The 27,999-nt window shown below is 61.2% G+C and overlaps 1 protein-coding gene across 1 annotated transcript in view; it reads right to left on the bottom strand.

Annotated features, from left to right (window-relative positions):
• The window catches only part of GRAMD4 (GRAM domain containing 4), a 77,412-nt gene extending 53,794 nt beyond the window's left edge, over positions 1-23,618 (bottom strand). The window contains exon 1 of the mRNA XM_032416468.1: positions 23,472-23,618. Within this exon, the coding sequence (XP_032272359.1) occupies positions 23,472-23,500 (29 nt within the window). The 5' untranslated portion in view covers positions 23,501-23,618. The remainder of the gene's footprint in view (positions 1-23,471) is intronic.
• Between the last annotated feature and the right edge of the window lie 4,381 nt (positions 23,619-27,999).

Below are 27,999 nucleotides of genomic sequence, written 5' to 3'. Positions count from 1 at the left end.
CTGGTCACCTGGCTGTCTCCTGGCCGTCACCTGCTTCTGGCAGCCAGTCAAGGAATGGGTGGGTGAGGTGCATTTTAAAGACCTTCCGGGACCCGGGCAAATCCAGCACCAGGTAAACCCACAGCTTTAAACAGCCCCTTAGGTGAAAAGAGCTTCTGTGCGCCACCAAACCACCTGCCCGGAGGCCACTTTGTTTTTCCTGTTTTATCTCAGCCCAGCCCAGGCCCAGGGCTCTCCTGCCAGGCCTCTCCCCACCCCAGGCCAGGCCCCGGGATATTTACAGGCCCTCCGCCGGGTGTCAAGCACCACAGGCCACAAAGGTTTTCCATGTTTAAAACAACACACAACGAGGAGAAGGTGGAACCCACGTTTCCTGCTCAGCAGGCCAAGAAAGGAACACAACCCGAGCCGAGACAAGGCGTGACAGCAGAGGGGCCGGATGGAGGGCGCTCGGCAGCCCTCCCTCCATGGGCCTCTGTTACAAAACTCACATCCAGCGTAAAAGAAAAAAGAAACTAAAAAAAAAAAAACAAAAAAACCACCCGAACCCTCAAAGTTGTCTTTGCACCTGCCACCCGGATAACCGCTGAGCTCCAATGTGGCCGCCGGACGGTCTGGTCTGTACTCGGGCTGTCCTGGCTGGCCTGGCGGCAGGTGGGCTCTGCAGCCGAACGAGCCATCCACACGTCGGCCCCAGCACACAGCCCTGGGGACTCGGGCTGCACACCCTCACTGTGCAGCAGGGGTCACGGGGCAGAGGCCACGGAGGCAGGGGTGCGAGTCACGCGCCGCACCCTCGGGAGTCACAGCGACGAGTGATCCTGTCAACAGGTGTTTAATGAGCACCTACTATGTACCAGACGCAGTCCAGTGCGGGAATGCAGAGGAGGCACTCTGACGGCCCAGGCGCTTCCTAACCACGGAAAGGAGGAGCTGGGTGAGTGGGGGACAGGGGGCCACGGGCCAGGGCAGGCCGCTCTGAGCTGCAGGAGCCAGCCGCGGGCTGCAGAGGGAGACACCCCAGGGAAAGGGAGCAGCACGGAGACTCACAGCAAGACGGACAGAGGAACTGATAGGGCCGTGGGAAGCAGTGGAGGCCGGGCAGGGGCTCGGTCCATTCCGGGGGCGCGCCCGGGGAGCCCCCACCTGCAGCAGCTGCACGGAGAGCCACACTGACACGGCCCATGGGCTTCACACCTTCCCGTCCCCCCCATCCAATCCCCGCCTGCCCGGCTCTGGGAGGCTGAAGTCCTGGCTCCCGCACGCCTGTCTCTGGGCCAGGCTGGCACAAAGGACTCCGTAAACATCAGCTGCTGGGACTCCGGGGTCCTGCCTTCTACAGAGAGGAGGACACTGAGGTCCAGAGGGACTCGCAGGCATGACTGGGTGGAAGATGGTGTCCAGGCCACTGTAAGGTCCCCGTCACTCCCGCACTGCCCCCCTCCCCTGGGACGGCTCACGGACCTGCCTGGGGAACCAGGGCAGCCTGGCTCAGAGCAGTCCATTTGCCAGATTCCCAAGGAAACACTCGGCCCAATTTCCAGCACCCACGGCCAGAAAATAAACACAGGGCTACCAGAGGACCCAGCAAGCCCGCTTCTGGGGATACACCCAAAGTACCGACACCTGGGGCTCAAAGAGGGATGGATGGATGGATGGACAAAATGTGGTCTATGCATACAACGGCGTATCACTCAGCCTCAAGAACATCGGGAATTCTGACCGGGGCTACAACACGGATGAACCTGGAGGACGCTGTGCCCAGTGAAAGAAGCCAGTCACAAAGGGGCCAATTCTGCATGATTCCACTTAGATGGTCCCCAGGAGGGTCACATCCACAGAGACAGAAAGCCCATGGTGGGCGCCAGGGGCGGGAGGAGGGGGACGGAGAGTCAGTGCTCCACGGGGACAGAGTTTCAGTTGGGGAAGATGACAGTTCTGGAGACAGATGGTATGATGGGCTCACACAACGTAAATGTACCTAATACCACCAAATTGCATACTCAACAATGGTTAAAATGGTATGTTTTATATCATATAGGTTGTATCGCATTCATAAGGCATATTATATACATCATGTTGTGTATATCCCATCATGGTTACATACAAATACACAAGGAGAGATAGCCTGAGCAAAACTCTCCAAAATAATCTATAGGTCTAATGTGATTCCCCTAAAAAAATTAGAAAACGATTTTAGAGAAAGCAAAACGAGCTAAGTCTAAGGTTTACAAGGAAAAACAAACAAGCCGAATAACCTGGAAAATTCTGGAAAGCAAGAGTGATGCGGGGTGACGAGCCTGATCACGTAACAGAACGTGGTGCAGCTACAGCCATTCTGCAGGCGTGGGGGTGGCGCGTGAACAGAGAGCAGGGCCACGGAACAAACTAGAACGCACAGAAGCAGACCCAGCCCCCGTCGGGATCAAAGTGGCATTTCACAGCAGAGGGGAAGAGACACACTGATATCCGGGTAGTTGTGCGGAAAAAGGTAAGGTTGGAGCCACACCTCACACCTTCCCAAAAGACACTGGAAGTAGCCCGGGGGCCACAGGGGAGGGTCCAGGACCTCAGACCAGACTGGGCCTCTCCAAGCAAGACATGAAGCGCAGTAAGAACACAGATTACTTTCAAAACAAATTTTTGCAAGGCAAAAACCTCCATCGGTAGTCAAACAAATGATAATCTAGGAGAAAATGTTTGCAGCACGTACTACAAAGGATTAATCTGTCCGACGTTCATAAACAGCCCAGTAGAAAAATGGGCAAGAGATGCAGACAGCTCCCAGAAAAGGCAAACAGTTCTTAAACATATGGAAAGACAATTAATCTTCACTTATAAAGACAGAAATACAAATTGAAATTACATCGAGAAGCCCTTCTCCCTAGCAGACTGGCAGACACGCAGCACGTGGGCGTGAGGACGAGGAAGCAGGGTCCCCCGCTCGGAGAGCGGCGCCCAGGGCCATTTTGCAACACCCAGTAACGGTACTATTTCATTTCCAGGAACCTCTCACACTTGCAAAATGATGTATAAGCAAGGTCGTTTCACTGCCATGTCGTTTTTGTAATAGCAAAATAGGCTGGGTGCACCCTCATGTCCACCCATGGGGGACAGTCACCCATGGGAGCCCCCACAGTCTGAACAAGAAGTGAGGACCCCCCACCCCCCACCCTGCTGGAGACCTCGCAGCCTGGGCTGACTGCTACCTGCAGAGCTGACTCCCAGCCAGCAGCCGCGGAGGACCAGAGAGCAGGAAGTAGGGAGGGGGACGGGAAGGGGCACTGGAGACCCAGCCTAAGCTTCAACCCCTTTTGAATCTTGAATGTGTTGACTATTCCATAGCAAACAACATTTTAAAATTAAACGTTTTAAATAAAAGATAAGAAGGATTTTTTTTTTTTTTTTTTTGATAAGAAAGATTTTTAAATGAAGCAGAAAAAATGGGGAAAAGGACCTTCATTTCACTTCAGGGAAATCTCTCCCGAGGCCAAACCGGCGGTTCTCAGTGTGGCCCAGGAACCCCTTCTGGGGGACCCACAAGGTCAAAACTAAGGCTCGTTTGCTTTCCCACGCTTGCTCTCACGCCACGGTGGCCGGGACAGGACTCAGCACCCCAGCTGTGTTCGCTCACAGCCGACTCGCGGCGGCCTGCAAAGCGGGCAATGCTCCCTTCACTCATTTCTTTTTTGTCTGGGGAGGGAGGTGCAGGGAATGATTTTTTAAGAAATAAAATATGCTACTTATGTGAATATGTAATGGGTTTATGGTTGGCAGTTTTTGATAAATTAGTAAGTATTTTTAAATTTTTCAGTTTTACTTTCTAATCCGGTAAAGAGCAACAGAGACAACCCACATATATAAGGGCCCTCTGGTGACCTCACGAACTAAAGATACAAAGGGGTCCTGAGATCAACTCTGAGAGCAGGCAGCCTACCCCAGTGATTCTGGAGAAGGGGTGTGGGGACAGGCCAGTGGGCCCACGACTCCCCTGACCCCAGTCTAGGCCTCGGGGGGTGGCAGCTGGGCCCCGGCTGGGAGCTGTGTCCACAGACACGACCAGAGTGGGCCTCGGGCCGGTGTGCAGCAGGCCTGGCAGGGGTGGGGGCAGGGCAGAGCGCCCTCACCTTACAGGTAAGGAGACGTGGCACAGAGCCGGGAAGCAGGGGTGAGGCAATGCCCCTGTGCCCGGCCAGGCCGGTGGCTACACCTCCCCCCTTCTCCACTTCCACCTCACCCCTTGGGGCTCAGGCAAGAGGAGGCCCCCAAGCACACCCCCATTTCGCCACCCCCTCTGCTTACACACACCCTCCCTGTCTCTGGGTACCATGCACCTTTCAGGGGCCACAGAGGCTTCCTGCTCCAGGAAGCCCTCCCTGATGTCCTCGTCCACAGGTGTCTCTCAGTTCGTGCACACCCCTGCCCCGGGGCACCTGGGCTGCCACACCGGAGTGTGCATGCACGCACCTGCCCACCGTGCCTCTGCAGCCCGGTGCACACGGCCTCTGTGGTTCTCAGGCCTCAGCAGCCCGTCTCCCGACCCCCCACACTTGGAGTGCAGCTCAGCAGGCAAATTGAAGCCTTTTTGGTAACAGGACTGCGTGAGTCCGGAGCACACAGGTCCTGCCTTCCTGGGGAACAGCCTGCCTGAAAATGAGTGGACCGCAGGGAAAGAAGAAGGGAGAGGTGACAGGGAAGGAAACAAACAGAAGAAAGGGCACCAGAGACATGGGCCTCCCCCACCCCCGGGCCAGAGCGGCAAAGGCCCCTGTGCGTCAGCAAGCCTGCGGCGGACCCCTCCTGCTGGGCAGACAAGGCGGCTCCGCACTTGGGGGACTCCCTGGAGGGGAGACGAGGAGGAGTGGGCGACGTCTGCAGAGCGCACTCACGAGCTGCTGGGACGCTCTCCGGAGACCACAGGCATCGCGGGCCGTGGGAAATCAGGCACGCAACGGTCCACCTCACGAACAGTCGCTTGAGAAGAAATGGTTTTAGGACTGAAGGACCCCTCTCTCCACAGGACCCCCTGACAAATCGCTTTGTAAACAGTGACCTTTCCTGGGACCTTTAAGGTTCAGATGGGATGTGCCCTCATTGGCTTCCTGGGCAGTCCTCCGGGGAGAAAGCACCACTGTAGCGAGAAGCACTGGGACCTTCCTCACTCTCAGGAGGGGGGCCCCACGTGGGAAAAGGTCACTCTTCGGCGAAGGCGATTACAACCCACACCATGCCTTTGCTTCGGCGAGAACAAACGCACAGAACCCGTCAGGCTGTGTGGCCGTGACGCTGAGTGGGGCAGATTTGTGGACAGGCTTTAACCTCCCTCCGCAGAGAACCGAGAGGACACAGTCAGTGTGGGAAGAATCAATACCCAGAAGCGCAAGGATGAAAATCACGGCTCAGAGTCTGAAAAGCCAATGGCCATGCCCACACTAAGTCACAACGCGACTACGGACACACACAGGCCCCGCCATCCACGCCCCAGGCCCCGTCTGTTGACCCAGGTTCCAAAAGCCGACTTGTCCTGTGCTAGGGATTCTCCCTAAATCTTAATGTCCTGACCTGACCCCACATCACAGCCTGCTTTGTCCCCATTCCCCGAGACCCTCTCCTGAGAGGCTGCAGGGATGCGAAGCTCCGGGCTGTGGGCACCGCAGGTACCCCCCGGCCAAGCTCACACCCCAGCCCTCCCCACCAGGCCCTCAAGTGAGGCTGCTGTTCCGACCCTGGGCACTCACTTTCCCCCTGGGCCCCCCGTGCACCCAGCCCACTGCTCCTCTTTCGTTCTGGCCACTCGGCACAGCTGATAAGGGGCCTGCACTCGGCAGCAGCTCTGGTCTCCCCATATCAGTGACCCCTGCCCCTCAGATGAACTCACCACTGCACCACGCCCCCACGTCCCCAGCTGACCGCAGGCACTCCTGCCCCAGGTGGGCCCCCACCGCTCAGCCAAGCAGACCCCAAAGACCTGGAACCCCCCGAGCGGCCAGAATCAGACCAGTAACCATCCCTTAGAGTCGGGGAGGGAGCCACTCAAAGGGTCCCCTGGGGATGCATCCAGCGGATATCCACACCTTCCGCAACAGGAATCCTCGGGCGGCCACAACCAAGGAGCAAGATGACCACCCCCACCCCCCAACGGCCACCCTCCTGCCTCCACTTACCAGAGCAGAAAAGGCCCAAGCATCTCACTCAAAGTTTCATCAAAGTTGGACCCAAAAAAGGCACAACGCCAAATCCTTAATTGACTAAAAAAAAAACGCAACTAATCAGAACATGCCACCTTCTGGACCGAGAAGGGAACGTGTGCGAACAGAGGATCGATACAAACCCACATTCCACGCAAACCTGCCCTCAAAGATGCCACCACCCTGCTTCTGTCCTCATGGAAACACTGTGGGCACGTCACCTAAACCGTGAGACAGACGTCACTCAGCAAGTCCCCCGGATCCTAGGACGGCCCCAGCTCACCACATCATCTCATTCCCACAGGCCGCGGGGCTCCAGGGAACCAGCACGCGGTCTCTGCCGCAGCCTGGACCGCACCATGTGTCCACACCTGGCCCGGCTGCCGGCACCCAGCTCTGCGATCCTGCCGGAGCCACCTCCCAACGCTCGTCCCAGCCAAGGGGTCTGAAGGTCTGGCCGTGGATTCCCAGGGGAGGGCAGGACGCACCGAAAGCAGGCGTGGAGACCTGGCTTAACCAGACTGACAGGTTGGCACAGCCGAGAAGGGTGGTTTCCCATCCCGCCCGGGGACAGCAGCTGAGTCCATCCCACAGCCTCGAGATGCTGCAACGTGGAGGCCTTGGGGACGGTGGGAAAGACCCAAGAGGACAACGGAGGCCACCTGTTCAGGCCTGATCCCCAGATTCAAAAAGGAAACAAGATTCCATCAACTGGTTCACTGAGGAGACAGACCGTGGGCAGCCCCCACCAAGCAGAGCACACGCACCTAGGCCCGGGGAGGCCCGGCTCCACCACACACAGATGGTCAGAGTCCCTCACCTGTCACACAGGTCACCCCGCAGGAAAGACTGCCTGCATCGGTCCTCCCAGAAACTGCTGGCTCTGGCCTCACTGGGGCCACCTCACCGGTAAGACCCCAAGCCTGGGTCTCTCTTCGGGGAGCTGGGCCCCTCCCCCGCGTCCTCCCCGCCAGTTCAGGGGGAACCTGCAGTTACACAGCCCTGACCTCCCCTCGGAGCGCTGCACCTGCGCACAACGATCCCACCTGCATCCACAAACTGCCTCTGGATGAAGTAGATCCACCTGGTATGGAGGGTCAGCCCCTGGAGCGAGGAGAGCACGGGGGTGGCCGGCCCCTCTCTCCGGGACAGCAGGCTCGTGCTGACCCGCTTCGAGGACCCTCCCTGGGAGAGCCCATCAAGGGGGCAGAGGAAGAAAGAGCGCCACGTGTAAGGACAGGAGAGCCGGAGGACCCAGCTCGCCGCTGGCTGTGGACGGCATCCACCGCCCCCGCCCCCGTGGGACAGGGAGGCACCTGCCTACGGAGCGCGGCTCGAAGGTTCCCGTGCACTTGCTTCTCGGACTCGCTGATCCTTGATGACTTAGAGGACCGTCACCAGAGCATCGTGGGCTGTGGGGTGGGCACAGGGAGGGTGCAGGGGTGTCAAGGCAGGAAAGGGGTCCCCCGGGGGCCGACCCTGGCTGAGGGCTGAGCTGCCTGACGGGAGCCTGTTTTCCTCTCAAGGTTCTCCACTCGGGGACCCCGGCGCCCCCAGCACAGCCAGACGTCAGGGGCACTGCCGCACGTGCCCAGAGCACAACCAGCTCCTCCCCGGGGCTACAAGACGAGGGTCCCCAGGGTGCGGAAACCCCTTAATAAAGGCAGACTCACAGCCCAGGACACCGAGGTCAGAAGGGGCATCCCCCTCCAAGGCGACCGCATGAAACCCAGTCCCAGTGGCCAGCTTCTCCCACATTGCCTCTGTGCTTGTTCCGGAAACCCGAGGCGCTCAGTTTCCCCCTGCACCTCACTTCCCAGGAAGCTGCCAATACCCTGCACGAGGCTATGGGCCGCAAGGCGCCTTCTTCTGGGCCTGGTCTGCGGGCTGCAGGCTGGAAGTGGGTGCAGAACCCCCTTCCCTCGATGCTTCGCCTCATGGCGGCCCCCTCCAGGCCCCAGGGCTCCCTGAGCTGCCCCTCACACCCACCCCCCGGGGTCACGGGGTGGGCTCCGACCTTCCCCTCCACTCCAGGGCGGCCCCAGCCTCCATCCACCTCCAGTCCCGACCTGCTCCCAGCCTCAGGTGCCCCTCTCCCATCCCGGGCCACTTCCACACTTGAGACTTCTGGAAACACCTGCCCTCCCTAGGGCTCACCCCGCGGAGGTTCCTCACCACCCACCTCCCTCACCCCAGCTCTGCTCGGCCCCACCCCCCGCGCACACCTGTGTGCTTTCATGCCTGCCCTGGCTTAGAAGGCTCGGTATCGCTTCCCTACCTCCCACCCTCTCGGTCCACCCAGACCACTTCTACCAGTCCTTCCAGATTCAATCACACAAAGAGGGGCAGGGAGGAGGGATGCTCCGGGCCCTACGGATGAGCGGCAGGGTAAGACAGTGTGGTGTCGGCCCGAGAGAGGCCCACGCCAGGAAACGAGGAACGCCGTGCAAGGAGCTGGCGCCCAAGGCTGGCAGAACACTGGTGACACGGGATCATCATCAAGGTCCCGGCTTCCGTCCTGCCCGCAAGCTCGAGGGCGCCTAGGACGTTGGAAAGAACGGAGTAAACAGATAGGCCTTCTCCAGGACCACGCGCCTGAAGCCAGAGCAAGAAAAAGACTCGGCCCATGAGTCTCCCCTCTTAAAAGTCTCCCCCAGCCCCACGCACGCTGCCACGGACACTCGGCCCCACACCTGCCTCCCCACCAAAGGGCGCACCACCAAGAGGGCGCTGCTGGTACCGATCCCCCTCCTCGTCCCAACGCCTCACCCCAAGCCTGCCACAGCCAGGAGCACCTGCTGGCAAGCCTCCGGCTTCAACTGAGGTTTAGGGGGAAAAGCGGGGCTGGGGGGAAGCCAGCCACGGTTCAGCAGCCAGAATTCACAAAGACTCCGGAAACATTCCCGTCAAGTTTACCTTCCTGCGGCTGGCAAATGAGAGGGTCTGCAAAGGGGACAACCGGCAACAAGGCCTCCTGGTTACTGACGCAGACGCGGGATTTTCAAGCCTTTGAGAGAACAGTGTAGATGAAATCAATTCCTTTTATGTTTTTGTTAAAATGGCTTCTGTTTTTTACAAAACCTACACGGGGAGGGTTCTCATCTAGGTTACGCTAGTGCACAAAAATAATCATAGAGTAGGGTTTATATCTCCTAATTATACAGAATTTAGGACAAAATACTCATGTAAGTGATTCTAAAATACTTTATAAATAGGTCACACTAGGCTCTTTGATTGCCAGGATGCCTGCAGCTCACGCAGCAGAGCCCAGCCTCCACGCACAAAGGGACCAGCGGCAGCAGGGGGTCCCCACACACGGGAGGCTCTCGGGATGGAAATCCTGCCTCGGATTCGGGCATCCTGCAGGTGTGGCAAATGTGGTCCCACCCCAGCCCCATCCGATCACAATCGGAATGGGAAAAAGATGCGGAGAGACCAGGAACCCGGTTGTGAGGGAGAGCAAGGGAGAAGGGAGGCCGCAGCTGAGCTTTCGTGCGAGGACTCGGTGCCGACACTCACCAAGCTATGTTCCCTCACATGGTTAAGCAGTCAATTATTTAAAAAGACACACACCTGGGGCGCCTGGGTGGCTCAGTCGTTAAGCGGCTGCCTTGGGCTCAGGTCATGGTCCCAGGGTCCTGGGATCGAGCCCCGCATCGGGGTCCCTGCTCCGCGGGAAGCCTGCTTCTCCCTCTCCCCCCCACCCCGGCTTGTGTTCCCTCTCTCACTGTCTCTCTCTCTCTCTGTCAAATAAATAAATAAAATCTTAAAAAAAAAAAAGACACACACCTGCCTAACTTAGAAGAAGGAAGCTGATCTGTCACGTGAGTCAGCTGGTGGGGGGGCCGCGGTCCCAGGGCACTGCCCGATCCGGCCCGGGGAGGATGGACTCGGGTGACAGGCATCACCTCCTCAAACATGCCCAAATGCCCTCGGCCAAGTGACGGGGACGCTCCCTGCCCGCCTGGGGGGCCTGCAGCTACGGGCGACAGCACCGGATACTTCCCACCCCTCCGTGGCCCGGGGCTAACTGCACAGCGCAGGGGGGCGGGACACAGACCTTTCTGGGGCGTGGAACCTGGGTCAAAGGTACAACTCTGGCAGCACGGGCCTCCTCCAGATCGGGTAAATGTTGGTAAACCAACAGTCCATTTTCTGATACAGCGGCGAGGTTAATTTTTTTAGGTCTGGGATCAGAGAACGTTAAGACAGAGCGGGATTTCGCAGTCACGTGCTGGGAAGAGGGAGGACACAGTTACCTGCCTCGTGGCCTGTGGGTTCTGGGCACCTGGCTCCCTTTCTGGGACCCGCGCCTTCTCCAGCCGTGTCTCTAAACTAGAAACCTCAGCTCCTGTCCTCAGACACTGCGGGCTCTCCCTCCCAACCTTCAGACCCAGCCCTGCCGGGCGCCGGCCCCTCTCCTGCGCGGTTGGCCTACACGTGGTTCCAGCCCGGGCTTCCCCTCCTCCCCTCACCCTGCCAACCCACACGAGCGACCAGCAGACACCCACCGCCCCAGCATCCACAGCAGCAGCCTCAGGCCTGGGTCGGTCACTCACTCACACTCACACACACACACACACACACACACTCGGACGGGCGCCCCCACCGCCCCAGCACCTCCTCAGCTCTCTGCCAGAAGACAAGGTGGCCGGCAGCCCTGGGGGACACAGCCAGCAGACAGAAAGGCCTGGACTCGGGGCTGCACCGGCCACACCCCGGGCCCGAGGCCTGTTCGGGCCACCATGGCTACCGTAGACACGCGGGAATCACCCAGCCTCACATCTCTCTGGCTGTGTGATCTTTTCTGAGACACCTCACCTCTCTGCGCCAGGCTCACCCGCTCTCCCACGGGGCCATCATCGATGGAGGCCATGGGTATGAAGCCTGGGCCACCCAGGGAGCCTCCAGGATCCCGGTTCCCATCATCGGGCGGCATTCCTGTGTGAGCCTTCCTGCCCCACCCCCAGCGAGGTCCTGACCCTCTCAGTAGGTGGTGACAGGCTCCAGGGGGAGGGGCAGCCCAGATCACGGAGGCCTCCCTGGCCCCGCCCCACCACGCCTCTGCTCCAGGCACCGCCCACTGGGCTGGCTTAGCCTGCAGAGGGCAGAGCACGAGGGCGCCAGACCCTGGGCAGCACCCTCCTGCAGGTGCCCCCTGCGCCCCGCCGCCAGGCTCTGAGGGGCAGACAGCAAGGGCAGGTCACCGCAGAGAGCACCAGCATTGGGCCCCTTGCCGCTCCAGCTCTCACCGGCCACGTGGGCAGGCACCTGCCCGAGCCTGCCGTCAGTCCCGCGGGAGAGACCACCCCCTCCCATCGAGTGCCAGGTGGTGGGGGGGGCCCGGTGGGGGCTGGCTAGGTGGGTTGGGGAGGAATCTGACACCCGAGCCTCCCTGAGAAGGCTGGGGAGGTGGGGGGAGGCCCGAGGTCCCTGCAGAGCGAGGGGGGCCTTCGTGCACACATGCACGAAGGGGGCGAGTCCCCCAGAAGAATTTAGGGTCCACATGAGGCCCATAAGTGGGTAGCAAAGAGGACAACTTCAGCCCTGTAAAACCCCTAGGTGGACACAAAAGGTGTGGTGGGTGGGACGCAGACAAGGGCACAGGCCCTGGGGGCGGCAGAGGGGCTTACCCACTTACAGGACCTCTCCAACCCCCACTGAACTCATCTGCAAAGTGGGGACGATGAAGCCCCTCCCAGCTTTGTTGTGGGGGGTGACACCCACCTGCTCACCCTCCCCTGGGGACCCTGGGGCAGCCCTCCCCAGGCCCCCCACCCCCCGTTCAGACCAGCCCCCAGCATGCCGTCCATGCTTGGGCCACGTGAGGTGGGGTCCCCAGCATCCAAGGCTCCCTTCCCTAAGAGGCCTTCCCAGAGATGACAGCGACGCTGCGGGGGGCGGGGGGGCCCAAGGACTCCGGGCCCAGGGCTGCAGCTCCAGAAGGATTCCTCCCTGGAGCACTGCTCACTCATCGAACACCGTGCGCACGGATGTAGCACCTACTGTGTACCCAGCCCCGCGGTCCCTGCCCCGGGTCAGCAGGAGCTCCGCTTCAGAGGACAGGCTCAGGCAGCAGAGCCACGCCTCCTCGCGAAGCCACGATCCGGGGAAAGACTTCAGCACCAGCTGGGCCTGGGCCACATCTAGGCTCTGCCCCGTCTGTCCCCTACGTCTTGGGATGAGAGAGGCCCAGCCCGTGTGACAGTGGTGTGGGGCTCAGGAGCCTGACGGAAGACCCCAGGGAGAGCAAAGGGCCACTTTAAGAACTCCAGCCACCTGCTTCCCCACCGGGGGAGCATCTGAAGACTCCCCACTCCCCCAGTGCAGCAGGGAGCTATGTGGCTATGGAAGACCCGGGATGGAGCTTTTCAAAGATGAGAAACTGGCTGGTGAGAGGCCATGGCTCCCCTTTCCTGGGCTCCATGCGGCCTGGCCCACCCCACAGACACCGGCAGGAATCCCAGTTCTCCCAAGAACCAGTCGGGCGGCCTCACACAAACACGAGCAGACCTCAACATCCAGGCGGCCCACCACCTCCCTTCTGGACGCTGTGCCTTCCACGCACACCGGGGAGATGCCCAGCGGCCCCTCGTGCTCCCCCTGTCAGATGGGGGTGGTGATGCCAGCAGTCCTGAGAATTCCACCCCCCCTTCTGTGCTTGCCCTGGTCAGGTTCTTGGGACTGATCTCCCAGAGCCCCCCCCCCAGCGATGATGCTAAGTGTGGCTGAGAGCCGCCTGCGCCCCTCCTGACCGGCAGGGACCCCTTGCCTCTATGCTCTCCCAGCAGGGGCTCGACCTTGGGACACAGGCGGGCAGGGCAGGACACAGGCAGCAGGAGCAGGATGGCCCCTCCAGCCTTGCCTCCCTCCCAGTCCTCACTCCAATCCCGCCAGGAGCTCCGCCCAGCCTGGATGCCCAGGGCTTTCTGGTTGACTCACAGCTCACTTCCTCTCCCCCAAACATGCTCAGTAGCCACCGAGTCACTTATCTGCAGCCCCCACTGTGTGGCAGGCTGGGCTCCAGGGACCAGCGAGTCCCACGCTTCGGCTCTGCCTTCTGATCCAGCACCTGTGGGTCCCTGCCGCTATCCCTCCTCCTCCACCAACCCGCTCACCACCCCTTGCACGCACGTGCACGCGCACACACTTAGATGCTTACACCTCATTTTAACTTCCTCACGGACTACTTCTGATGTGATTCACACATCCCCCTGCATTCTTACGCACTGGCTGTTGAACAAACTACTCCTTTTCCTTCTGATCCAGGACGTGCCCGCATGCCCGCTATACGCTCAACCCACCTGGCAGGACGGGCAGGGCCTGGCAGCACGCACCGCTGTGCCCCGCCCCCATGCAGCAGGCCACACGCTTTCCTCTCTGGAACGACCTAGAAAGGGGCCACAGCACAGGACCCGAGGCCAGCCCAGGACCCCCAGGACATGCGCAGAGGGGCCTTGAAAGGGCGCACAGCACAGCCTCAACCCCCTGGAGCCAGTGGGCAGCGTCGCTCAGGACAGCTGGGCACCCCTCCGCCCACCCCACACGGGAACCTCATAGTTCTGCTTCTGGGATGCAGGGCCTGAGGTGGTTCACGCCCCTCACTGCCACAGCGCACACCCATCGGCGTGTGGATTTGGGGGGAACCCTGTGGGTGGTTCGTTAGCCTGGTTCTTCTAAAAGTGAGAGTCTGAGTTCGGTGATATGAAAGGTTTGTGTTTCTCACTATTCAAGTTGCTTCGGCATCTTAAATGCCAAACTCGCCGACCGGGGGCCGACACTGACCCGCATCCTCCGGTCTCTGCCACGGAGCATCCTCGGAGCGGGGGAGCCCTCCGCTCCCGTCCCCGCTGCTGTGGGCAGGAGGACCACGGCCAGGCCGGCCTTCACTGGTCCCGCCATGCTCACCCTGGTGGTGCAGCTCAGGCTCCCCTCCAGGCAGACAGACACCGCCCCAGACCGCGGTCACCAGGCAGCCACGCTGGGCAGCCGTGACCCCCAAGCGATTCCAGTCACCCCAGAGCTCTGCCACCATCGCCAGGCCAGCATCACCCCCAAAGCCGCCTGTCGCACGGGACCTAGCAGACCCAAAATCTCAACCCGGAAAGAAGGGGTGATGCAGGGCGGCACAGCAAGGTCCTGGGATGGGGGCACCCAGTGGGGGAGCCAGGCGAGCAGGCAAACAGGCGGCGGGTGGTGGCACGCTGGTCCCCCCTCAGGTCCCAGGAAGGGCCACTCAGGGACAACAGCACCCCCACCCCACAGAGCCCCCGCTCACTGAGCCCCCGGCCTGCTCCACCAGCTTCCTCAGCCCTCCCCCCACGGGACCAGAGCGGGGAGACAAGAGCTCTGAGCAGGCCCAGCCAGGGGGCACGGGCAGCCAGCCCCACAGCCTTCGGCACCCCGACAGGCCCGCGACATGGCAGGGGTGCAGGCACACACCGGCTGGGTCTCCAGGAGCCTTGCACAGGAGCTGACCTTTGGGAAGCTGACCCCGCAGGTGCCCACGCCACCAGAGCTGGTCCAGGGGAGGGCAGAGTGGTGGCGGAGGCCTAGCCCGCCTGCTGCCCCTCCTTACTCCTCCTCGGGCTAAGCCCCCTGAGTCCTGCCAAATGGGCTCCTGTGGTCTCCTCTCTCGCCCCTCCGGGGGTCCTCCCTGACCCCCAGGCAGTGCCGGCTGCTCTGTCCCACAGCCCCCACCTCTGTCGTCCCTCCCGCCTGGCCTGGTCCCCCTCCCACCATGCGCTCCATTCATCAGGCCCTGCTGCCCAGCGCCCGGCACAGAGCAGGTCCTCATCAACCAGGTGAGAAGACAGACGGGGCTCCCAGCACCCGCACAGAGACCAGACGCAGGCTGGGCGGGTGGGCTGGAGCCCCCCCCGGCCCCTCGGCGGGAGCTCACCCAAGAGCAAGGAAACAAGACCAGCTCCTCTCAGAGCCAGACCCCGCTGCATGGGAAAGAGCACAGTGACGGTGCAGACAGGATGGTGGGCACGGCACTCCCACCCAACTGTGTGCCCACTCCAAGCAACGGTCCTTGTCGGTGCCCAACTCACCCGCTGTCCTTCCCACCGTCCTGCCCCACTTTCCCTCAGCAGGGACAGCTGCTGTGCCAGTCTCCTTACAAGCCTGCCCAGCTGTCTGCTCCCCTTTTCAGAAACCTCCCCCCCAAGCCGTGGCTGCGCTCGGACCTCCCCAGCCCAGGGACCCCAGTGCCGACCCCTGCCCAGCCCCTCGGGCCTACAGACCGTGTGGAGGCCCCCAACTTAGGGGCATCTTCTCTGCCTCCCAGCCTCCCACCTGGCTCTGAAGCCTCCAGCGGAAGCCCTTCTCCCTGCCAACAGGACCCACACGTGCCGCAGACAGACCCCACACGGAAATGGAAGCCGACACACAGCCTTGCTTCTCTCCTTTCCAGAAAGGAAACTGGTCTCAGGACACGGCTGCTGTTCCACAGAGCCACGTGCAGACCTGTGCTCTCCTTTCAAGGGCTACCCCCTGCTCAGGTGTGAGTTCAGAGGTGGGGAGAAGCCAGGCCCCACCAGGATCGTAGTCCAAGATGCATCCAAAGAGTCTGCTCGTAGTCTTTCTCCTCATGCTGCTGAGGCCAGACCTCTGGGGCGTGTTCAAAGTCAGCCCCGCTTTCACATTTCAAAGGGATGCCAAGTCTGTGCCCATCCCCGCGGGGCTGGCTGACCGGGCACAGCCAGCCCCCCCCACGTTCTCCTCCTTCCCTCTCCCCGCAGGCCACAGGCCTTCTCGGAGATATGCCGCCCCGTGAACCCCTGCAGCCTGAGCTCTGACAGCACGCCAGGGCCCCGCAGAGTGAGAGGGACTGGACACGCATGCTGCGTCCAGGCCCATAAAGCTGCTTCCCGCGGCCAGGATAACAACTGTGACCCCGCTCTGCGCGCACACCGGAATGGAACAATTACGGAAATGGATGGCAAATGGGGAGCCCGTGTCCCACTGCAGGATAGGAATTTATTGATCAGCGAGATGAGGAGGCCAGAAGGATCCACGTGGTAACGAGCAGACTATATCATCAGGATGAACTCACATTTCACTTAACACAGACACAGATGGTTACTCAGAGAAGTCATCAGAGACGCAGGTGGCCCCACGGTTAGAATACTCGCTCCGCCAGCTGACAGTGCGCCCAGCACCCGACCCCAGCACCCAACCCCAGGTCCTAACACCATGCTCCAGGAGGAGGAGCGGCCGACCGCAGCGCTGGGGCAGGAAGGTGAGCCCGGAGCCGCCGGCAGGGCCAGAGAGTGGGACGCGCTCACCCCCCACCAGGATGGGGGCCAGAGCTGGAACAAGTCCTCCAACAGGATAAATAGCTCAAAACACAGAATCAGACAGGAATCCGTGCTGATATAGGAAAGACTGAATACATTAGTAAATGGGGAGAAGACAAGACTCCCACACAGAAGAATTCCAAATAAAGTAGAAACGCCGCCCTGGAGGAGCCGGGGCAGGAGCCCCCTCAGCGTGGGCCGTGCACACGGACTCCCCTCAGAGGGCAGCGTGGACGGGGAGAGGGGGGCTTCGCGGTGGAGAAGCCTGACCGACGGGTCGCAGCCCCGCGACCGCGGCCGACACCGTGGGGGTCAGTGAGGCTGACAGGGATGAGAGGGCGCTGCCCCTGTGGGCTTCCTCCCAACCCCACGACCCCAGTCCAGCCCCCGAGGAAAACATCCAAATTTCAACAGAGGAATTCCAGTTGTCTAAACAAATTCCAGCGTAGAGGACCCTACCATATACCTAATACTCCTCCACACTGTCGGGGTCTTCAGAAACAAGAAAAGTCTGAGAAACCGTCCCAGCCCAGAGGAGCCTCCGGAGACGTGACAACTCATGTACACGAGCCCAGACGGGGTCCTGGGATAGAAAAAAGATTTTAGGTTAAAACTAAGGATATCTGAGTAAACCTGGACTTGAGTTAATAGTGTGTCAACACCAGTTCACCAATTTTAACAATGTTTCACAAAAATAAGATACTAACAACAGAAGAACCTGCAGGACCAGTGAGTATGTAGAAATCTCTGCCTTATCTGTGCAATTCCTCTGTATATCTAACACTGATCTAAAACACACAGTCTATTAAAAAGCAAACAGCATGCCACACAGTGGGAGGTGGGGCGGGGCGGGGCCGGCGGGCCTCCTGGCTCGTGGCAGCTCGGGCCCAGCATCCTGACACCCACAGCCAGACCAGCCCTGCCCTGGAGGCGCTCCAGAGGACACAAACAGTGAAGTTTCAAAAGCAAGCGAGCGTACAATCATCATCAACGAACAGAAACAGTGGGGAAGTCAGGGAGAGAGCCTCATGGACGCACCCCCACCAAACCCCCCACCTGCAAGCATTCACCCCCAGACGCTGTCCCCAAAGAGGCCAGCAGAAAATGAAAGGCAAGGCCCCTGCCCTCTGGCAGCTCAGAAGGCAGGTGGGTAACCAGGCAAGCCCGGGCAGGGTGACCAGCACAAGGGCACGGAGGCCCACAAGGTCTAACCCCGTGGGAAGGGGAAAGCCAGGAAGGCTTCCTGGAGATGGGAGGTATGTGAATGGCTCGAGGTCCCTGCACACAGAGCGTACGCCATAGCGACCGAAGGGACTGCTATGAGCTCAGACCCTGGTGCCTGGAGAGGCAAGGTGAGCCCACGAAGCCTATAAGAAAGGTGGGCCAGGGCCCTGTGGTGCCAGGGAAGAGACCACACTTCAGAGAAGGCCCCCACAGCCACGCACTGCCACACAGATGAAGCATCCTGCTCAGTGAGCAGAGCCCATGCAGGAGGCGGGGATGAGGAGGGCACAGGGTTTCTTTCTGGGGGGACGGAAATATTCTAAAATCTGATTGTGGTGACGGCTGCACAATTTTGTGAATATGCTAAAACTCCGTGAATTGCACACTTTCAATGGGCGGATTGTACGACATGTAAATTATGACTCAATAGATATTTTAAAAACAGCCGCCTCTCTGCCTGCCCGGCCCTGCCCCCTCCCTGTGGAAGCCTGCCTCCCCCAATCCCACAGCTCCCCCAGCCAGGCTCCCAGGAGCTGGAGCGCCCCCACCCCAGGGCAGAGCACGGACCGCAGCCTGCACGGGCTGAGGGCAGGGACTCCATCCCTTCCTTCCTTTCCCTAAGTCTTACAGGCTTGGGAGCTCAAGCAGAGAGGGGCAGGAGAGGCACAGGAGGAGCGAGGTGGGGGAAGGAGCAGAGTGAAGGGGGCACTTCTCTACCCAGGGCTCAGAGGCCACCCTGGCCGGGGGGAAGGGAGCAGAGACGTGCGGGACACAGGGCTCTGCAGCCCTGGAGGCTCCGTGGGCAGAAGGGGGCGGAGAGGGAGGGAGCAGGGGAGGACGGGTGGGTCAGAACGGAGGCTGCACGCCTCTCTGTCCCAGGAGGGTGCTGGGGCACAGGATGGGCTCAGATGTGCCCCCCCAACCTGCACTCCATGTTGGCAGCACTGGGGAGGGCCTCCTGCCTCCTCGTGCCCTGTGCTCATCCCCAGACAGCCCCAAGCCCCTGCTGCCCACAGGGGGACGGGCTAGAAGCAGAGTGCTTTCCACTGAGAGTGGGGAACCTGACCAAGAGGGGGGAGCTGTTTCCCCCCACCTCTGGGGCCATCAATGGTGCCCAGCACATTTGGTGTCTCCTACCCACAGCTTAACCTGGGTTTGGTGGCACAGAGGAGCTCTGGGCAGAGCCCCCTTCCCCATCCCTCATTCTGGAGGAACCGGTAAGAACTCACTGAGCGCAGGGCTTTACGGTTTCCAAGCACCCCCACTTCAGAGGGAAGCAATATGGCCCCCAGTGTCACGTATCTTTCTTCCCAGATCCGGACGGAGCCCTGGAGAGCCAGACGCCCTGACTCCAGCCACGGCCACTCTCCACCAGTCCGTGCTGGGGATGGTGAGCACCTGCCCACTTGCTCCACCATCTTCCCCACACCCCCTCCTCCTTGGAGAAGCTGGCCAGACCTTTCTGTGGATGGCAGAGTGCTCTTAAACCTCTGGCTTCTGCATCCTACACCGAGACCCTTGTTTATAGGTGACCAAACTGAGGCCCAGAGAGGTTAAGCATCTTGTCCAAGAACACACAGCGGCAAGATCATGTTTTCTCCACCTAACCCCCCTGCTACCAGTTAGGAACAGAGACCACTGGTTCAAGGCTGGCTCTGCCACTCGCCAGCTTGTGGCCTCAGGGACATTACTTAACTTCTCTGAGCTAGGGCTTCCTCATCTGTGCGATGGAGCTAATAATAGCCCCTACCTCCAGTTGTTACAAAGATCAATCATATAAAGTGCTTAGAAGGCTGTCAGGCCCAGGGTAAGGGACGCTCTCGCTATTGCCGCATGTTTGATAGCAGAAAGACTTCCTACCACGACTAAATTTACTGCTCACGTCTCTCTCATGAACCCGCAGAAATGTAACTGAACTTTCTACGGGGTTATCGGAGAGGCGGGGAGGTCAAGAGCTCAGCCTTAGGGGCCAAACAGCCCAAGTTCCAATCCCAGCCCTGCTACTTAACTAAATGGGGGCATAGGCCAGCCCGCCTCTCTGTGCCTCAGTTTCTCTCAGTGGGAAGTGGCACAATGCGTGGAGAACACCTGTCCCCCGTCTGACGCTACACAGAGTGACTTCCGTCACTATTACTAAAGTTTCTTTGAATGGCCGGTACTTCCTGTCTTCCAGTGTAACCGCAGGGGACTCCGGTCCCAGGGCTCAAACAGGATCACAACCCGGTTAGAACTCAGATGCCCAACAATCCCAACAACAGCCCTCAGGAGGCGGTGGTCATCAGCGGAGGAGGAGGGGCCCAGAGTCTCCCCCAGCCCCTCCGTGCGGGCCACACGCAGACACCAAAGGCCGAAAGAACGCGGTTTTCTCTAATCAGGGAACCCTCCTCCTCTTGCTCCATCTCTGTAAGAAAAGTCAGAGCGACCTGCCTTCGAAGTTCTCAAGTTAACCGATTACGTTTCTTGACCTCGCCAGCCGACTCCAAACCCGGGGCAGGGCTGTGCCTTCAACGCGCGCTGTTCACTAAACGACCATCATCTTCAGGGACCCAGGCCTCCTCCCGAGCCCGCCCACCACACTGGACTGTCAGGGACTTGAACTCTTACCCCTTCTGCGTGGGGTATTTTCGGGACTGTGCCCGGGATGAAGAATCAACCAGAGTCCCCACTGCCATGCCACCAAAAAAGCCACGGAAAAAAACCGGCCTGAACCCACAGCGGTGCCGAAGAGCCTCCGAGTCAGCTTCCAGTCCCCCCGCCCCAGAGGCCTTCCTCCAAGCGCCAGGGGAGTGGACACCTTCTCCCAGAGCGGCTTCCCACAGACACCCCTGTCTGGGCTGAGCAAACAGAAGCCGCTCCCCAGCAAGGACATCTGTATTCCTCCTACTACTCACTTCCACAGCCCACGTCTCATCTCCCCCAATTCATTTCCAAATTCCAAATTCTTTAAGTGCAGGGATGTGCTGCTACAAAGCCCAACGCGGTCAGAGCTCCCACGGGGCAGCAAGCACACATGGAAATGGGAGGACCCCGTCCTCCCGGCAACAGGGGCCGCAGCCGCGGGAAGGGAAGGAGGCGGAAGCTCAGAGACAGGGTCACCAGGCCACACGGCTGGCCACCAGTGGCTTCCTTCCTAGCCAGCACTAACAGCCAGCACGCTTTGCACTACCAGGCGCTCCAGGAACGCTCGTCAAGTCCCCATCACGGCCGCTAGGCAGGACCCCCCATCCTGACGCACAGAGAGCCAAACACCAGAGGTGAGAGGCCGGGGGGAATATGCCAGCACCCCAATAGGGCTGCCCCGGAAAGGGGCAGCTGGCTGGGGCCAGGCCACGCCAGGATGGGAACCCCATCCCTCACACAGCCCGGGCAGCTCCAGCTTCCAGAGGGAAACACCCAAACCACAAAACAGGGAGAGCTGGAAGGGGTCCACGGGGGTACCGAGGGCACGACCACGGTCACACCACGGACGCATCAAGGGGGCCCCTCTGTTCTCCGATGACACGGATCCCATCAGCAGCGGCCTGGGTTTGGTGTGGGCGTCTCTGTCACATCTGTAACCTGGCTGTCACACAGGGAGGGTGGGCTGCGAGCTCGCGGCCTGCCCTGGCAACACAGTTCGCTGGGATCTAACAGCACTTCGTCTCATCGTGCCCGAACCACGATTCTATTCTGTTCTGTCGTAGAGCAAAAACGGTGATTCAGGAGAAACAGGCCTGATTCTGCTCCTCGTTTCCAGTTGGTGAACGTGAGGCCTAGGGAGCACGGGGAGTGGAGGTCACCCAGAGCTGGCAACCACTGGTCTCCTGACACCCACTCCTGGCTGGACTCGACAGATAAGAGGAGGGCACAGAGGGGGGCCTTGCGGTCTAGTGGCCTGGGGAGAGACCAACCTGGTTCCTGCTCCATGAGGGGTCCCTCGCCCACCTCCACAGAAGACACAGAATAAACAGGCTGCCAGGGCCAGAGCCAAGCAGATCACAAGTTTAAGACTTTCCCAACCAGTTTCCAGGAAATGCCTTTCCCGAGTGCAAACACACAGACATCACAAGGACAGGCCCTGCCCGTCCCCAGGCCGCTCCACTGGGACAGCAACACCCCACACCCCAACAGCCAGGGCAGCTGAGAGGGAAGAAGGGCAGAGGAGGTGTGGCACTCACCCTAAAGCCCTGAGGACCCCCTACCTCCCAGTCCCCAGGACCAAAGTGGCACCCCCACGGCCTGCCATAAAGTCCAACACTGTCCAGACTCTGGAGGTTCAAGGCCCCTGCCCCACGGTCACAAAGTGCTAAAGCAGGACCACCACCATGGCCAAGACAGGGAGAAGGCCAGCCAGGTCAGGCCCCCTACCTGGGCCAGGCAGAAGGTTTTTGAGGGTCTGCAGCAGGAAGGTGGGGCAGGTTTCCTTAGGTCCCTGATCCAAGGTGTCCCAACGAACAACTGTGGATGTGCTTTCATCCCAGCGCAGGGCAGGGCAAAGTGTCTCACCTAGCTGGAAGATATGTCCTCAAATGTGCCTGGGACACAAGTGGAGCAGTCAGGGAAACTGGCTGCCTGGGGGCAGAGGGCACTGCCAGCCTCACCAGGGTGTTCTGATCTCTGCCCCGGGCGTGCCTGGCCAGTGGGAGGCCTGCATCACCTCAGTTAATACTCTTACCAGCCCCCCTCTCCCTTTACTGGGGGGGAAACGGAGGCTCAACGCCTTCCTGTCCAAGGTCACAGAGCTGATGCACGACAGAAGCAAGACTCCAAAGTTTTCTCTTAACGACTGCGTAGCCCTGCCCCTGCCCATCCTGCCAGGCCCAGACTTAAAACAACGCCCAGAGCTGGGTCACTATTTGCCACAATTTGCGTGTGTGGGAGAGGCTCAGAACTCTGTATTTCCTCCCCAACCTACATATGGAAGGCAAGAAGAGATTCCCATCCTGCAAAAGATCTCCCCCATAATGAATTTTCCCTGCCTCTGGAAATTCAGGGCTGGCAACAACCCCAAGAGCAACCTGGCTTCAGGGGGTGGCGACGGAGGTCCCCAACATCTGGGGCCCACTGCTCCTCCTACCACAGAGCCACTGTCAGGGGCAGGGGCGCCCGCCCACCTGTCTCTGGCTCTCCTTCCTCCTCCCCAATTGTAGGCCTGGACAGGGATGCTGGTTCTGCTCTGGGCAGGTGGGGACCCCAGGCTGGGGGCGGCCACACTCCACCTCCTGGCCTGCAGGCGGCCCTGGGTCCCCGCAGAGCCCCACTACTAGAAGTCACAAACAAAAGGAGAGCAGACGAAGCAGAAAAAGGGGTGCAGGGAGGGGGCGAGTGGCCACAACTTTTTGGCGGGGTCGTTTCTAGGGTCGCGGGCTCCCTCCTCCTCTCCTGTGTCCCCACGGAGTGGGTTCCAGGACGACGTTCGCCGAGCCCCTGTCCCCAGCTAGCTTCGGCGACCCCCAACTCGGCGACCACTAGCACCCCAGTCCGGGCCCCGCGCCCCCGGAACGTCCTCCTCTCCCAGGCGGGTCGGGCGCCAGGGACCGCGGGGCGCGCGCGGGAGGGGAGGGGGGTGGCCGTGACGCGCGCTCCGGCCCCGCGCGGGACCTGGGGGCGTGTGTGCAGGGCGCGCCCGCGCGGGGCCCTTCTAGGAGGGCCGCTGGCTCCAGGCACGGGAATGAGCGTGGCCGAGCGCGCCGGGTCGCGGCTCGGCCGGCCCGTGCCGGGATCGTGTCCGTGTGTCCGCGAGGTCCGTGTGGGCGTCCGCGCGCGCGCCGCTTACCCTGCGCGGAGATCGGGGCCAACTCTCATTCACCCGCTGCCGCGGCGCCCCCTTCGCCAGCCGCCCGGCCGCGCTGCACCTGCCGCCCGCCCGGGAGCCCAGCGAGGCCGGGGAGCCCGGAAGAGGCGGCCCCGCGGGTCCGGGCCACGAGCGCGGAGGCGGCGGCGGCGGCGGCGGCGGCGCCAGGTCGCGCGCTCGCGTCCCGTTGCGCGGAGTCTGCGCGCCCCAGGCCCGGCCTGCGCAGCCGCCGCCCCGCCCCGCGCCCCGCCCCGCACGCCGTCCCGCCCCGCGCCTGGCCCCGCCCCGCGCCGCGCGCCGCCCCGCCCTCCCGGCGCGGCGGGCTCCGGAGCTCGCGGGGGGCGCGCTTGTCCCGGCGGGGCCGCGCGCGCGCGCACGCTCGGTCACGCGGCGCCACCTTTGTTTGGGTGGCCCACGTGCGTCCCCGCCACCTGCACCCACGCGCACGCGCAGCGGCTCCTCCGCGCGGAGGCCCGCCAGTCGCGGCCGCGGCCAGGCGTTCCCGCGCTTCCGTCACGGCGAAAGTCTCGGGTACAGCCACGCACAAGCACGCACGCTGCTGTCACCTCGCCGGCCCGCACGCCGGACAGCCAGGGGACGCGCCGGACCGCCAGTGGTTCCGAGATGGTGACTGTGCTGCCGGTGGCGACCCGCATCCCATAGGGATACGCCTTTTCCGTGACCGCCACTGCTTGCCCTCGGTGGGGGGGGGTACGCACTCCCTCTGGACTCCCAACACCTGGCAGGGGCTCCCCTATGCCCAGCCGTGCTGCCTAGCCTCAGGATCTGGGCCTCTGGGCTCGCCCCCACTTTCTCCTTGTCATCGAAGGGAGCCGGCCACCTCCTCCACGCTACAATGGGCACCATACAATGGGGCAGGGCAGCACAAGAGGGGTCCCACTCTAAGCGCTCCTGCCCCTGGGTCCGGGACACCACCCCCCCACCAAGCGCTCCTGCCCCCAGGTCCTCCAGGACCAGAGGCCGCCTAACTCACAGGACGGTGCTGAATGGACAGATAGAGGAAAATACCCCTCAGAACCCAGGCCCTTACCCTGGGCTGGGGGTACCCACTATCGGCTCCCCACCCAGGTCTGACCAGGACAAGGCTACCGGAGATTGGGCTGGGAGGGTAGGGGGAACCCAGAGAATACAGAAGGCCTGAAGGCTGTCACCCAGCCTCCTCGGCATCCCCTGCCCAGCTGGATCCTCTGGGCTCGGCCCTGCCTGTCCCATCTGCTGTCTGCCAAGTGTGTTTCCAGCCCACTCTCCCTGCTCTGCAGAATCCTACAACCGTGGGAGTCCCACAGGCGCCTCCCACTCAACAAATCCAGAACTGAACTCTCCTCTACCCTCCTGCCCCAACCCACCCCCAGCCTCCCCACCATCTGGGAAAGTCCTATCCATTCCTTCAGGGGCCCTAGGTCCCTGAAGCACTCCCTGGGGCAAGATTTGGGGCCCCCTTTTTTGTCCTTCCCCAGCGTTCTCTGCCTGGGGAGGCAGCCCTGATGGGCCAGGGTCAGAGGCAAGCATTCAGGTGAGCTCTAGCAGGAGACGGTTCCTCTCTGTGACTCAGTCTCCTTTCTGTACAATAGGGAACCAAATGACTTCGGAGTAAGGGAGCTAAAATAACCTGCACGGCCCAGCTCCAAAGCCCCCAGCTCCACAGTGCACCCCTTGACCAGCCTGGCCCGAAACAATCCTGGCCTCCCGTGCACCCAGAGCGCCCAGGAGTCCCCACCCAGTACCTGCCACCCCCTGCCTCCATCACTGTGATTGTTTGCATTGTTATTGGTTATGTTCTTGCCTCCCTGAACTCTCCCCACGGCCCAGCGGGGGAAAGACCCAGATTATTTATTTATGTGTGAGTCACTCCTCCCACTCGCCCCCACCTACCCTCACCTCAGGACCTTGGCCAGGCTAAGTATAGTTGTCAGGACCTTTTTGTTCACAAATGACAGAAATCCACCTCCAATTAGCCCAAAAGGGCACCTATTTGCTCATGAAAGTGGCAAGCACAGCTAGGCGTGACAGCTCGCCCCCCAGCATGGCACAGAGCAGGTGCCCAAGAATGTGTTTTGAAGGCGTGGCCAGGGTTAGGGGGAGCAGGCAGGAGCTGGAGGGAACCTGGGGAGAAGGAAGGGGTTGAACCAGACCGCTGGGTCTGCCCCAGGATCCCTCACGTTCAGTGCACCCGACAGACATCTGCTGGGGGGCCCGTCTGCACCTGCGGCTGCTAGGGAGGCCACACGGTGGACAAGGCCAGATGTGGTCCCACCTGGCGGACGGGCACAGACCGGATACCCCTCAAAGCAGGTGCTTGATGTGACAGGACACTGCCCTGCTCAGTGGCTCCTCAGAGCTATCCTATCACCTCATTTACAAACGGGGACTGCTCCAGGCTCACCTGTGTCCATCCCCCAAATTAATAGGCTGAAGCCTTAACCCCCAGTACCTCAGAATATGACAGTGTTTGGAGACAGGGCCTTTATCAAGGTGATTATGTTAAAATGAGCTCCTTAGGATGGGCCCTAACCCAGTCTGGCTGGGGGACTTACAAGAAAAGGAGGTCAGGACACAGACCCACACAGAGGGACGACCGTGTGAGGACGGGGGAGAGGACAGCCATCTGCATGCCCAGGACAGGGGCTCGGAAGGAACCAACCCACCTTGTTCTCAGATTTTCAGCCTCTGGAACCGTGCGGAAATAAATCTCTGTTGTCCCAGCCTCCCCTCCTTCCCAGTCTGTGGTATTTATGCTGAGCCAAGTCCCATAAGGACCAGGCTCAGAGCAGTCTCCTGGCCCCTCGGGGCCACATCGCAGGTGGTTGGCGAGGCCACCACTAGCTCCCTACCCCTCTGCTCAAATGAGTGGGCATTGCCAAATTCTGAGCTGTGCTCGCAGCTCTGAGAAGGCGGCCTGGAGTCCCCCCCCCCAACCTGGAGCCAGCTGAGCCCCCAGAACCGGTCTCCTGGCCTCAGAGCCCCAAAGAGCATCCAGGGGGCAAGATGGCTGGACTCAAGGGAACCCCTGGGTGACAAGCAAAAGCAGGGGATGTTGGTGGCCAAGCAACCACCATGTTGGTGGCATGCAGAAAGAAGTCAGGGGGAGGCCTGGGCCACTTGCCTCAGACCCCGTCGTGCCCTTCCCGCCACTCCCCTGGGCCCTCGGCACCCCCAGAGCACCCTCCCCAAATCCCTCCATCCTCAGGCCTTCTCCCACCCTTCCCTCCGCCCCGTGCTCTGTGCCTGGCAGCACTTTCCTGTGGGGCTGGCCGGACACCCCTCACCCCTGGGCCCGCAGGTGGGGCCCCGAGTCCTCACTTCAGAGCCACCTCACCCCACCCCGACCTCCACACCAAGGCAGGTGGGACCCATACACTCCCTGCCAGGCCCACCTGCCCCCATGGCCACCCGGCTTCTATGACCCAAAGTCCTAGCGCCTACCTCCTTGCTGGGCCACCTGCAGGCACACAGGCCCCCCCACCCCCCCCACCCCCGCCGAGGCCTCTTCTTCAGGGCTGTGCTCAAGTGCCGCCTCCTCTCTGAGGCCCACCCTGACCACCTCTCCTTTTCTTTTCCTCCCGGCACCAAGGACTTCGTCATACACGCCAAGGGACGCTCTTGGTCAGCCAGCCGGGAGCCTTGCCTCCCCCCATCCATCTCAGCACCGAGACCAGCACGTGGCCTCTGCCTCTGAGACCGTCTGTCTTGTCAACCTGTGCTGTGCCTGAGGACAGGGACCACGGCTGACCCCCTCCAGCCTCCCAGCCTAGGGCCTGGCCCACACCAGGGCTGTAGTATCCCTCTCTGCCAGCCTGGGGGTGGTGGTTCTTCTCTGGCCATCTTCCCTCTCATACTCCCGTAGATGGGCTCTTTTCAGGCACACCCATGTTCAAGTGCCCTGTCTTTTAGGAAGCCCTCCCTGCCTGCTCCTTTTCTCAGAGCTCCTACAGGGCCACTCTGTCCATCCTGGACTCTTCTAGAAGAGTCAGCCTGCCGAGAGGTCCCTCCCAGCCAGAGCCCCCTGCCATTGGGGTCTCCTCATTCACCCCAGCCCTGGGCCAGAGCCCCTCTGTTCCCTTCCTCCCGGCCACCCTCCCCCCAGATACCCCACCCTTTGGCCTTGGATACCAATAGCAGAGCTGCTGCACCACCTTGGACTCTGAGCACTGCCTCCGGCCCTCACACATCTCTCTTGGGCTCTCTCCCCACCAGCTGCTGGTTCTGACCTGTGGCCCCAGCCCCGTGAGACCGTGAGGGCCCTGCCCAGAGAAGGTTGGGACCACCCTCCACGTGCTCTTGGCTCTGTGTCCTTGGACACACCACCTAACCCTCTGAGCCTCAGTTTCCTCATCTGTAAAGGGAAGAGTAAGATGCCCACCACCAGGCTGTGGCCACCACTGGAGAGGCAAGAGGCAGCCTGTAGGGGAGGCCAAGGGTGGGCAAGGCCTCTGAGGAAGGGTCTGCAGCAGGATATACGGTGCCTGCCTGCCGGTGATGAGGGGGATGA

This window comes from Phoca vitulina, unplaced genomic scaffold (assembly GCF_004348235.1).
Source record: "Phoca vitulina isolate PV1807 unplaced genomic scaffold, GSC_HSeal_1.0 scaffold19, whole genome shotgun sequence".
In the NCBI taxonomy this organism is placed as follows: domain Eukaryota; kingdom Metazoa; phylum Chordata; class Mammalia; order Carnivora; family Phocidae; genus Phoca; species Phoca vitulina.
Note: the sequence above shows the minus strand (reverse complement) of the source record. Positions and strands in the feature narration are given on the sequence as shown.